We start from the raw sequence: 13652 nt of genomic DNA, 5'->3' as shown, positions 1-13652 counted from the left end.
ATTGAAGATTAAACGTGGCTGGGTCTTTCAGCATGACAAGTGATCCAAACACCCGCCCGGCAACGGAGTGGCTTCGTAAGAAGCATTTCAAGGTCCCGGAGTGGCTAGCCAGTCTCCAGATCTCAACCCCATAGAAAATCTTTTGGAGGGAATTGAAAGTCCGTGTTGCCCAGCAACACCCAAAACATCACTGCTCTAGAGGAGATCTGCATGGAGGAATGGGCCAAAATACCAGCAGTGTGTGAAAACCTTGTGAAGACTTACAGAAAACATTTGACCTCTGTCATTGCAACAAAGGGTATAACAAAGTATTAGATAAAACTTTTGTTATTGACCAATACTATTGTTCCACCACTAATTTGCAAAAAATTATTAAAAATCCTACAATGTGATTTTTCTGGATTTTTTTTCACATATTTGTCTGTCATATTGAAGTGTTACCTATGATGAAAATTACAGCTCTCATCTTTTTAAGGTGGAAACTTGAACAATTGGCTGACTAAATACTTTTTTGCCCCACTATTGAGGAATTTTAATTATGAGATTTCTGTTGTTTGAATTTGGCGCCCTGCACTTTCACTGGCTGTTGTCATATCGATCCCGTTACCGGGATTGCAGCCCTGAGAAGATTTATTAAGCCTAGACCTCACAGTTGAGGAGAAGGTCCCTTAAGGTTTTTGTGGTTTCATATGGTCGTTCAATCCGATGCGTCATGGGTGAACTCAGGTTCAATGACAGGCATAGACAGAGATGTCACACACACACACAGAGACACGGACGGACAGACAGAAGCAGACACACGGATGGAGAAACGGACGCAGACACATGCATGCAAACACGCATACACACACACTAGGCTCAACTGCTCCTGATTGTTAAGTTCATGTTTTAAGTACCCCTATATCTGTTATTACGGTGCTATCACTCTTATTGGTGCGCTTGCGCAGGAGTCTCGTTGTTGATGAACCTGGCCTGAGTGCGATGGCAACCATGTATATATTGTGCTAATACGGTTAAGTAAACGTTGTTAAACTGGAACCTTGTCGTTGTGTCATTTTAAATTAACAATAATCACACCAACACTTAGTGTTTAGAGTCCAATGAGAGCCATTCAAATTAGCCTACTCTACAGCCTACTCTTACAATGTAAATATTCTCTATCAGGGCTGGCTGAAAACTATCAAAGGAAACCTTACAAAGACTGCCTCAATATCCAAGTTCTCACTACACACAGAAGGGCACACTAAGAGTTTTGCTGAAACCAAGAATCCTGTGCCAAAGTGGGCTCTAAAACATTACTTAAACGATAAACGATTTAATAGTCAGAGCCAAGCCGATAATTCATAAAAAAAATTAAGCAAAGACATCCATATCTGCCAGGCAAGTAAGTGTGTGTGTGTGTGTGTGTGTGTGTGTGTGTGTGTGTGTGTGTGTGTGTGTGTGTGTGTGTGTGAGTGAGCTCGCTTCCCTACAGTATCTCATAGCTCAACGTATAAAAGTTTCCCCTAACCACAGATCTAAAAATCTGATTACTCCCCCCAATCCTAACCATAAGCATTAAAGATATGAAAAAGGATCTGACCCTGAATCTGTGCTTAGAGAAGGTCCTAGCCTTAACTAGCCTCCTCACCACCTTGTCACAGCACTACAGCATGCAATCACTGATGGTGAGTGACTGGAGAGAGAGACAGAGACAGCAGCAGGATGTGATGTGATGAAAAAAATGAAACCGTAAAGCGGACCCTGTACTGCATGGCAGCCTGATTTGTGGTTCCCGACTGGTTGACAGTCACGGCAGCAAGGTTAAGTGTTCTTACCGTCAGGAAGCTTTCTCAACCGTTCCCGAGAAGACTTAAGAGAATCAACACAATGTTGCCAAATGAGCACCAAGTATTTGTTCACGTGACCCTGTATGCGAACAAGGTTTTCAAGAACACACAGCTCTGTTTTGACCAATGACTTATATAAATCCTGGATTGCTGATTCTATGTATTGGCCATTGAGGGGCTTGGAAGCCACTGGTCAGCCATATTGGCACTCCCCAGTAGGATCAGTCCTCCATAGGAATGAATGGAATTCTACAGTGTTTTAATTAAATGTTAAGGACAAATTTTTACATATTTAAGTAGTTTTGTTGTAGTGCATATATAATCTCAAAATTACACGTAAAACATTTTGTTGTGATTTGTCAATATGTGTTCTCCTCACATAATATCATTTAAGAGTATGCATTAAGGTGTCTAATAAAATAAAGGTGGAAAAACAAATGTAGACCAATGCATTTCTATAGCTACCATAATATTTTCTGCAATGAGGGAGTGCCAAGATGGAGGCAAAGTGGAGTCAGCATAGCACCCCCTATCAGCCATCTAGTGTGTATATAAATCATTGGTTTTGACACCTGCTACTGATCTGAATGGCACAGCTATTGCTGTGACCTTACTATTGCAACGACATCTGTATATGATTTCTACTGCTGAATATTTAATGGAATGCTATCCATCTCATCACGTCTCAAGGTTCTATGCAGAGCCCTACTGCTTGTTTACAAAATAGAATATTTAGCTACTATTTCTAGTACTCCTAAATAAGAGGCTAATAAACTATGGTTACGTGTTGTGAAGTAAGCAATTATCACTTGCTTTGGCTATTGTACTAATAAATACAAGAGTATAAATTACAACGTAGCAACAATGTATCCCACAGGGATGCAAACTGATTATGGCCCAAAAAGGTGAGCAAACATTTTTGCACGGAAATGTGAGAAATCTGTGTAAACTGCAAGAAAATGTGCCTATTTTCAGAATGAGTGTCACCATACCAACATTTTCACTAACGATGTGATACCAAGCCAAGTATCACAATACCGAGTGGTAGTGGCCAATGGGGAGCGCTCTCTGTCCACAAGGACAAAATGTTGCCGTTTTAAAGCTAGTTCCCTGCAACTCTATACATTTTACCATGGGGCAGAGAGAAAATATTAGTTTCTTGCAGTTCTATACTTTTTGTGCTGGGACTGAGAAATAAAAAGTTAATCTGTTTTAAAGCTAATTTCCTGCAATTCTGCACATTTTGCCATGGCTTATGCCGTGTTGTTATGTTATCTGAGAAACTCATCAAATCAATGGGGGCCTCATGCCATGACATTTTTTTTTATTTTAGATTCTCCCTGACTGTCTACTTTATATTTTTGTGATCTTGTTTAAAGATATCAAATACTGAAAATATTAGTCATTTTTGGGAGTGCCAACAACTATTTAGCAGCGGTGGCGCGCCGCTGCTAAATTAACATAGAGGAAACACTGCATTTTTACTGTGCAATCGAAAAGGCTACTGCAGAAAATATCTGATTTACTCATATCCATACCTGTGATTGGGCAGGAGGAATGTAGTAAGGAATATAAATACATAATGATCTGCAATTTCATTGATGCAGTAAGGGGACAACACACTAGGTCTAAATGAAACCATCATTAGCGTACTCTTCAGACAACTTTACATACAGCTTCACTCTCCCTCCCTCACAAATTCACTCCCTGTCCCACACGTCCTACTTCCTTCACAGAGCTACCAAATGCTAGGCAACAAATAGAATCCTACATATCCACTTCGCTCGCACTGCGAGCTGCTCCAATAATTCAACCGAAACTGCATCACTGTCTGCACACCCTAGCTCGCCATCACGGCTAAGTAACATTTTAAAACTTCTGGAGAAGCGCAGAAAGAACGGACAGAGAGAAGCAGCTGATTTGGCTAACGGCTGGTTAGGGGACACGGCTGGCTGTTCATAGCAGTCACACGTGATACTCGATGGAGCACATCGCTCAATGGGTGATACACTCTGCGTTTTACGGATCGTCACGATTCACGTGAATTATTTATTTAGAGATCAAAATGGTGGATATCGCCGAAAAGTGGTGAGTTAACCTTAAATGTAGCTCAAACATCCCTTTATCAAATTACAAAAACCAGAAAGCGTCTAAGGAGACAGAAAATGCAACAGAAATTAACTAGCTCTGCTGCTGGACAAATGTTTGTTTCCATTCCACCTGGTGTCTCATTTAAAATGTGTCTCAGGAAGCCTCCGATCCGACCAGCACAACTGCTTTCTACATCAATCTGGAATCTCATTTGCTCACGTTTTATTGATATGGAGCGAAAACGAGAGAGAAACAAAATCTAATGAGTAGTGGAAAATAGCCACACTATACATTAAAAGCTTTATTAAATGTTAAAATTGCATCACAACCTCCAAGGTTAACAAACATACATTTACAGCTTTGAGACGGAGCAGAGACAGCGCCACTCGCCATGCCGCGCCCCTCGCAGTTTTCAAAGATAAAAGTTTTCCAGGCTTAAAAGAAGCTTAAAAGTGAATGTAGGTGTAGCTGGACAATTGAAGCAACAGAATAGTTTGTGTGTGTGTACACGCTTGTGTGGGTGCGTGTGGAAGCCGTGACCTTGGTGCAGCTTTGTAGAGATCTGGCACCGGTTCCAACTAGGTAGTGTTAACTGCGTTTGTAGTGTTGTTAACAGACATTCTGGCAACACAAACTACCCAGCGAAGCTGTTCCCTGTACAAACCACTCTACCCAGAGAAGCTGTTCCGCTGTACCAAACTCTCTACCCAGAGAAGCTGTTCCCTGTACAACACTCTCTACCCAGAGAAGCTGTTCCCTGTACCAACCACTCTTACCCAGAGAAGCTGTTCCCTGTACCAACCACTCTCTACCCAGAGAAGCTGTTCCCTGTACCAACCACTCTCTACCCAGAGAAGCTGTTCCCTGTACAAACCACTCTCTACCCAGAGAAGCTGTTCCCTGTACAAACCACTCTCTACCCAGAGAAGCTGTTCCCTGTACAAACACTCTGCCAAGAAAAAAATATGGGTTCTACGCTGATAAAACCTAAACGAATTAAGTGGAAAATAAAGTGCATAAACCAAAATACAGAAGCAAGGGTTCTGTGCTTACCCATGTGGAGCGGGCCCGTCTTACCTTTGGTGTGTGTGTGTGTGTGTGTGTGTGTGTGTGTGTGTGTGTGTGTGAGACACTGCAAGCTTGCCCAGTCAGAGTGGGTCTGTCTTACCTTTAGGATGTCCTGGGTCTGTGAACTCGTACTTCCCCATTCCCACAGTCCTCAGCATCTGCAGCCCGTTGGGCCCTCTAGGATCATCCTGATAGGCTACTAGAGTAGACGGAAGCGGCGGCACCAACTGCCCATTGGTCAGAGGCAGGACGGGGGGCTGTATGAGGAGGTGAGGCATCAGATGACCGTTCCCCATCACATTTTGGTTGTGTTGGTTGGGGTGTGTCCCACCCGGACCCCCTGAGGTGGAGGAAAGGGGCAAGGAGGCGACAGGGGGCTGGGCCAAGGAGTAGGGTGGCTGGGAGGGCATGTTTGAGAACCATGGGGGGGGTTGGTGTGAGGTGGAGTGTGGTGGGTAGCTGGAAGTGGGCTGTCATGAGTGGGTGGGATGGGGGCATGGGGGATTGGATGGAGGGGTACACCTATGATGGGCGACTGGACAGTGACCTGTGGCTGAAGGAGGGGGGCGGAGGGAATAGAGTGGGGCAGGAGACTGGATTGGGTCACTGTTACTACTGGAGGTGCCCACGTAGGACCTAGAGAGAGGGGGGGGGGGGGGGAGCAGAAGTGGAAGGGAGAAAGAGTTTTGATTATTATTACATTACATTAACTAATAACATAATTATCCTTTTAGCTAGCTCAACAAATTGCAGACTGTACAGAGTGGGCTAATGTTCCAGATTCCATGATTGAGACCAGGAAAACAAATATGTTTACCTGTAAAGCAGAGACAAGTAAAAGTTGGCTGGTTTCAGGAAAAGTCTTCTTAAATCAAATTTAATAAACGTATTTTCCAAAAGTGTTAAGGGTCAACTATCTGGTTCATTACAATTGCTTTGTTAAAAAAAATGTAATCAGTTCTCATTAACAATATAAAAATAGCTACATAAAAAAATGAATATACTATGGTTGTCTAACAGTACATATAGCTATTTCTAATTAGTATATGTGCCAAAATAAATACTAATCACTTACAAATAGCGCAAAGGATATGCTATCTAGAATGTAAAACCATCAAATTGTATGCTTGTTTGTCCGACACAAACAGGCTCACCACTGTAGCAGTGTAAACATACATGTAACCCAATGCTACACAATTGACAACAATGACTCCCGCTAGCAGTGCTTAAACTAACAGTTAAACCAATACAAGTACCTAGCTACATCTACGCATTTATTATAGGCTAGGGCTAAACTAGCGCTCAGCATGAGGCTAGCTAGCTAACTTTCGAACCATTAAATTACGGAAAATATATAAATGACTCAAACATCTAACTAGAATGATTCAATTGTCCAACATAAGTATATAACCTGAGGCTTCGATTAACAAAATAAAGTAACCCGGAGTTTAAAAATGTACTGTATATTTACAATTTAGAAAAGTCCGCGACGCCATTTTGTTTTGATTTGCATCATGTCATGCCATGGGCGTATTCATAACGCCGAATCTGTTGCAAAACGTTTCTTAAACGAAACGGGGATGGATCTACCTACCTGCATTTATCCAATATAAACTCTCGTTTTCCGTTTTGCAACTGTTTGAACTAACGATTACACACCATTCACCTAGCGTGGCCCCATTACTTACAATTCCATTGTCAATGGGGATACTTGGCTAGCATTTTCTAGCTTCGACATAAATGCACCTTAAGCATCACACAACCCATTAAATAGTTAGCGAAACATGTTATCGTACTATGTCGACGTATATTGTGTATAGTTATACATTACACACCTGTAAATCAGGATACATTTTGAGACAACGGGAAGTAGGCTGGTTTGTCAGGAAAACTTCACGCAATCGATTGAGGAAGTGAGGTCACCAGCGTCGCATTAGTGGAAACCAAAACTGTTCTTAGGGCAGGCCTGGTTATAGCGAGATACTGTATGTTCGAGTCGCGTCGTGGACAAATTTAGCATTTTACCTAACTTTAAGCTAATTATCAAAACCTGCCACGTTAATTATCAACACCTGCTACGAAACGTCACTTCTGCCAGTCAAAACCGGCAACTGCCCTGAGAACAGTCTTGGTTTTCACTAATGCGATACCACCCAATGTAAATGCAACCAACCAACAGATCTGCTGACTTTATCTAGATAGTGATACCATTACACTTCAGTGCATATTAAAGCATAAACCTGTAGGACTCCAATAATTGTTTTTATTTAACTAGGCAAGTCAGTTAAGAACAAAAATCGTATTTACAATGACAGCCTACCAAAAGGCAAACAGCCTCCTGCCGGGACGGGGCCTGGGATAAAAAAAAAAAAAAAAAATACAATATAAATACAAGACAAAACACACATCACAACAAGAGAGACACAACACTACATAAAGAGAGACCTAAGACAACATAACAAGGCAGCAACACAACATGACAACATGGTAGCAGCATAAAAACATGGTACAAACATTATTGGGCAAAGTCAACAGCACAAAGGTCAAGAAGGTAGAGACAACAATACATCATACAAAGCAGCCACAACTGTCAGTAAGAGTGTCCATGATTTAATCTTTGAATGAACAGATTGAGATATAACTGTTCAGTTTGAGTGTTTGTTGCAGCTCGTTCCAGTCGCTAGCTGCAGCGAACTGAAAAGAGGAGCGACCCAGGGATGTGTGTGCTTTGGAGACCTTCAACAGAATGTGACTGGCAGAACAGGTGTTCTATATGGAGAATGAGGGCTGCAGTAGATATCTCAGATAGGGGGGAGTGAGGCCTAAGAGGGTTTTACAAATAAGCATCAACCAGTAGGTCTTGCAACAGGTATACTGTAGAGAGATGACCAGTTTACAGAGGAGTATAGAGTGCAGTGGTGTGTCCTATAAAGAGCATTGGTGGCAAATCTGATGGCCAAATGGTAAAGAACATCTAGCCGCTCAAGAGCACCCTTACCTGCTTATCTATAAATTATGTCTCAGTAATCTAGCATGGGTAGCATGGTCATCTGAATCAGGGTTAGTTTGGCAGCTGGTGTGAAAGAGGAGCAATTACGATAGAGGAAACCAAGTCTAGATTTAACTTTAGCCTGCAGCTTTGATATGTGCTGAGAGAAGGACAGTGCACCGTCTAGCCATTACTCCCAAGTACTTGTATGAGGTGACTACCTCAAGCTCTAAACCCTCAGTGGTAGTAATAACACCTGTGGGAAGAGGGGCATTCTTCTTGCCAAACCACATGACCACAATAATGAATAAAAGTAATACAAATTATGGCTCACAAATAATAACAATGTCTTAAAAATTTAAAACACAAAATAAACAACTGACCATATATTGTGACACACCTACAAAAAAAAGATCCGTGATGAGTGCTGTTTACCATGTAGCTAAGTGTATGTATTTACAGTGAGTCGTGGAGCCCATCTGTATGTTCTACCTAGAGTCTAGTACGGGGTCAGTTTTTTGGAGCCAAACACCCCCCACATCAATTCTGAACTACTAATATCCGACATCAGGACAGATTTTTCTCCGCAGCCCGACCCACCCTCATAGAATTGTTTCCGAGAGCCGATACATGACCCGCCAAATTACAATTTATTTAATTGTTTATATGACTCCAGATTAGTAGGCTACTATTCCCCTCCCTGGGCAGTAGGCTACTATTCCCCTCCCTGGGCAGTAGGCTACTATTCCCCTCCCTGGGCAGTAGGCTACTACTCCCCTCCCTGGCAGATAGGCTACTTATTCCCCCCCTGGGCATAGGCTACTATGCCCCTCCCTGGCAGTAGGCTACTACTCCCCTCCCTGGGCAGTAGGCTACTATTCCCCTCCCTGGGCAGTAGGCTACTATTCCCCTCCCTGGGCAGTAGGCTACTATTCCCCTCCCTGGGCAGTAGGCTACTATTACCCTCCCTGCATGAATTAATTGGTCTGCATGTCTATTCAACATTTGGATAAAAGGAAAACCATGCCATGAATTGAGAACAATGTCTTAAAATGTTTGATGAAATGCGGCACATTGACAACTCAAATTGCTCTGAAAAAAAGTGCCTGCTAATTAGCCTTACCTAATGAAAATCTATAGCCGACATAACAAAACCATTACATTCAATATTGTTTAGATATGGGAAACGGAATACCTAGTCAGTTGCATAACTGAATGCATTCAACCAAAATGTGTCTTCTGCATTTAACCCAACCCCTCTGAATCAAAGATGTGCGGGGGCTGCCTTAAATCGACGTCATCGGCGCCCGGGGAGAAATTGTTGCTTGGAGTTAACTGCCTTGCTCAACCGCAGAACGGCAGATTTACCAACTTGCCGGCTAGGGGATTCGAACCAGCGATCTTTCGGTTACTGGCCCAACGCTCTTAACCACTAGCCTACATGCCACCATAATAATCAAATTGAAACTTACATAATTACCAGAATCGAATATAGACCGCAAAAATGTATGTACCTATTAGGCTATAGCCTATAGGCTACTCAAACGTGTTGGCCTGAATATGGTATATCAGTGTTATTCAAACTCTTTCAGTAGGGACCCCATTTTTGGGGGGCCAGAATTCCTGAGGACCCAATTTCTGGCGACCCCAAGCCAATTTTTTTTTTATATTAATAACAATCAAATAACATTCAATTCATTACATTTGTCTCTTATCAAAATTAAGAGAACCAATACTTACATTTACTCAGTAAAATTGTATTTTTCAAATAATTTCTCAATAACGTTTGTATATTCCCACTTTGAATACCACTGGTCTAAATTACCAAAAGCCTGAATTAAAGTAATTACTAACTTATAAACTGAATTATCCAAATCGTAAATAAATACATGCACGCACGTTTTGCTGGCTGTGTATCCATCTAAGGGGTTGTTGTCCTTGTCCACAATGACTCCAAAATCCTTCCAAACCAAACCAGGGATTTCATTTACGCAGCACCTGTTTCCACGATGGTGTTGGCCTATTTCAAAACCTCTCTTTTTATTTCCTCGGTTAGGCATTTCTGCATGAGCTAGGCTTGCCAGGGAAAGCACACTAACACGTTGCAATGTATTCTCATGTGGGGGAGATAAATACGTTTTAGCACCACACAAATACCGAACAGCTCCCTCATCCACTGTGTGCACGGCTGGTAGCCTATAGTTCGTTATCAATCAAATGTCACAATACAGTGCAGAGCATTCTATTTGACTGCTGGGAGACCACCAGCTCCGCTAAAAATATTGACAAGTGTGTCGTTTTCAAGTGATTGTTAAATAAATGTTGTCACTATTTGGTTTTATCATCTTCACCTCTCAAAGAACAGTCAGACAATTTCTTGGGCCACTATACCTATTTTGCCAATTGGACTGGGCTCCTTTACGACACGAACCCTACTAATCCATCACGGCTGGTCTGCCAACGGAACCGCACGAGGAGGCTACAACAGACTTCATCCATCGCGATGTCCCTCTAAGGCCCTTCTGCTAGCTTGCTAATCCCGGCCCGCTAGCTGTCTGAATCGCCGTGTCTCCAGCCAGCTTAACTACTCACTGGACCCCTATGATCACTCGGCTACGCATGCCTCTCCCTAATGTCAATATGCCTTGTCCATTGCTGTTCTGGTTAGTGATTAGTCTTATTTCACTGAAGAGCATCGAGCCCTGCTCAATATGCCTTAGCTAACCCTTCAGTTCCACCTCCCACACATGCGGTGACATCACCTGGTTTAAATGATGTTTCTAGAGACAATCTCTTTCTCATCGTCACTCTATGCCTAGGTTTACCTCCACTGTATTCACATCCTACCATACCTTTGTCTGTTCATTATCCCTTGAATCTATTCTATCGCGTCAGAAACCTGTTCCTTTTACTCTCTGTTCCGAATGTACTAGATGACTAGTTCTTATAACCTTCAGCCATACCCTTATCCTACTCCTCCTCTGGTGATGTAGAGGTTAACCTTTCTAGGCCCTGACAACATTCCGCTGAAAAGGCAGCGCAGGAAATTAAAAAATATTCTTTAGAAATATGTAACACATTAACAAGTCCAATACAGCAAATTAAAGATAAACATCTTGTTAATCTACCCATCGTCTCCGATTTAAAAAATGTTTTACAGCGAAAACACAACATATGATTATGTTAGATCACCGCCAAGTCCAAAAAATACAGCAATTTTCCCAGCCAAAAATAGGAGTCACAAAAAACAGAAATAGAGATCAAATTAATCACTAACCTTTGATGATCTTCATCAGATGACACTCATAGGACATCATGTTACACAATACATGTATGTTTTGTTCGATAATGTGCATATTTATATCCAAAAACCTTAGTTTACATTGGCGCCATGTTCAGAAATGCCTCCAAAATATCCGGAGAAATTGCAGAGAGCCACATCTAATAACAGAAATACTCATCATACACTTTGATGAAAGATACATGTTTTACATAGAATTAAAGATACACTTGTTCTTAATGCAACCGCTGTGTCAGATTTAAAAAAAACTTTACGGAAAAAGCACACCATGCAATAATCTGAGACGGCGCTCAGATATAACAACATTTCTCCGCCATGTTGGAGTCAACAGAAATACGAAATTACATCATACATATTCCCTTACCTTTGATGATCTTCATCAGAATGCACTTCCAGGAATCCTAGTTCCACAATAAATTGTTGTTTTGTTCGATAATATCCATTATTTATGTCCAAGTAGCTACTTTTGTAAGCACGTTTAGTACACATAGCCAAACGCTCACGCAGATCCAGGCAAACGTCAGACGCAAACTTCAAAAAGTGATATTACAGGTCGAATAAACTTGTCAAACTAAGTAGAGAATCAATCTTTAGGATGTTGTTATCATAAATATTCAATAACGTTCCAACCTGGAGAATTCCTTTGTGTCCATAGAAGTAATGGAACGCAAGTCGATACCATGTGGAATGCGCTTGACCAGGACCTGGCACTCTGCCAGACCACTGACTCAAACAGCTCCCATCCAGCTCAACATCACAGTAGAAGCTTCATTCAACGTTCTACAGACTGTTGACATCTGGTGGAAGGCGTAAGAAGTGACAGATCCATATCCCACTGGGATTTCAATAGGCGATGAGTTGAAAATCTACCAGCCTAAGAATTCTTACTTCCTGTTTGGATTGTTTCTCAGGTTTTTGCCTGCCATATGAGTTCTGTTATACTCACAGACATCATTCAAACAGTTTTAGAAACTTCAGAGTGTTGTATATCCAATAGTAACAATAATATGCATATATTAGCATCTGGGACAGAGTAGGAGGCAGTTCACTCTGGGCACGCTATTCATCCAAAGTGAAAATGCTGCCCCCTATCCCTAAAAAGTTAACCCAGGCCCCCACTACTACACCTATTCCCCAGTCGCTCTCATTTGTTGACTTCTGTAACCGTAAAAGCCTTAGTTTCATGCATGTTAACATTAGAAGTCTCCTCACCAAGAATGTTTTATTCACTGCCTTAGTACACTCTGCCAACCCGGATGTCCTAGCCGTGTCTGAATCCTTGCTTAGGAAGACCACCAAAAACCCTGAAATTTCCATCCCCAACTATAACATTTTCCAACAAGATAGAACTGCCAAAGGGGGCGGAGTTGCAATCTACTGCAGAGATAGACTGCAGAGTTCTGTCATACTATCCAGGTCTGTGCCCAAACAATTCGAGCTTCTACTTCTAAAAATCCACCTTTCCCGAAACAAGTCTCTCACCGTTGCTGCTTGCTATTGACCAACCTCTGCCCCCAGCTGTGCCCTGGACACCATATGTGAATTGATTGCCCCCCATCCATCTTCAGTGCTCGTGCTGCTAGGTGACCTAAACTGGGACATGCTTAATACACCGGCCATCTTACAATCTAAGCTTGATGCCCTCAATCTCACACAAATTATCAATGAACCTACCAGGTACAACCCCAAATCCGTAAACACGGGCACGCTCATAGATATCATCTTAACCAACTTTCCCTCCAAATACATCTCTGCTGTCTTCAACCAAGATCTCAGCGATCACTGCCTCATGGCCTGCATCCGTAATGGGTCTGCGGTCAAACGACCACACCTCATCACTGTCAAACGCTCCCTAAAACACTTCAGCGAGCAGGCCCTTATAATCGACCTGGCCCGGGTATCCTGGAAGGATATTGACCTCATCCCGTCAGTAGAGGATGCCTGGTTATTCTTTAAAAAGTGTCTTCCTCACCATCTTAAATAAGCATGCCCCATTCCCAAAAAATTGAGCCAGGAACAGATATAGCCCTTTGTTCACTCCAGACCTGACTGCCCTCGACCAGCACAAAAACATCCTGTGGCGTATTGCACTGGCATCAAATAGCCCCCGTGATATGCAACTTTTCAGGGAAGTTAGGAACCAATACTCACAAGCAGTTAGGAAAACTAAGACTAGCTTTTTCAAACAGAAATTTGCATCCTGTAGCACAAACTCCAAAAACGTATTGGACACTGTAAAGTCCATGGAGAATAAGAGCACCTCCTCCCAGCTGCCCACTGCACTGAGGCTAAAAAACTCTGTCACCACCGATAAATAGCGATCATTTTTTAATCTCAATAAGCATTTTTCTATGGCTGGCCATGCTTTCCACAT

At 42.2% G+C, this 13652-nt stretch overlaps 2 protein-coding genes across 2 annotated transcripts in view; both read right to left on the bottom strand.

Annotated features, from left to right (window-relative positions):
- Nucleotides 1-13652, bottom strand: part of LOC111954292 (sphingosine-1-phosphate transporter MFSD2B-like) — a 425204-nt gene that overhangs the window by 301859 nt on the left and 109693 nt on the right. The gene's annotated exons all lie outside the window — the stretch shown is intronic.
- LOC111954485 (kelch-like protein 29) overlaps nucleotides 1-13652 on the bottom strand; it is a 147089-nt gene that overhangs the window by 119513 nt on the left and 13924 nt on the right. Inside the window, 3 exon segments of the mRNA XM_023974263.2 lie at nucleotides 5089-5440; nucleotides 5442-5505; nucleotides 5507-5624. Of these exon segments, the coding sequence (XP_023830031.2) occupies nucleotides 5089-5440; nucleotides 5442-5505; nucleotides 5507-5624 (534 nt within the window).

The sequence above is a fragment of the Salvelinus sp. IW2-2015 genome, linkage group LG28 (assembly GCF_002910315.2).
Source record: "Salvelinus sp. IW2-2015 linkage group LG28, ASM291031v2, whole genome shotgun sequence".
Taxonomy (NCBI): Eukaryota; Metazoa; Chordata; class Actinopteri; order Salmoniformes; family Salmonidae; genus Salvelinus; species Salvelinus sp. IW2-2015.
Note: the sequence above shows the minus strand (reverse complement) of the source record. Positions and strands in the feature narration are given on the sequence as shown.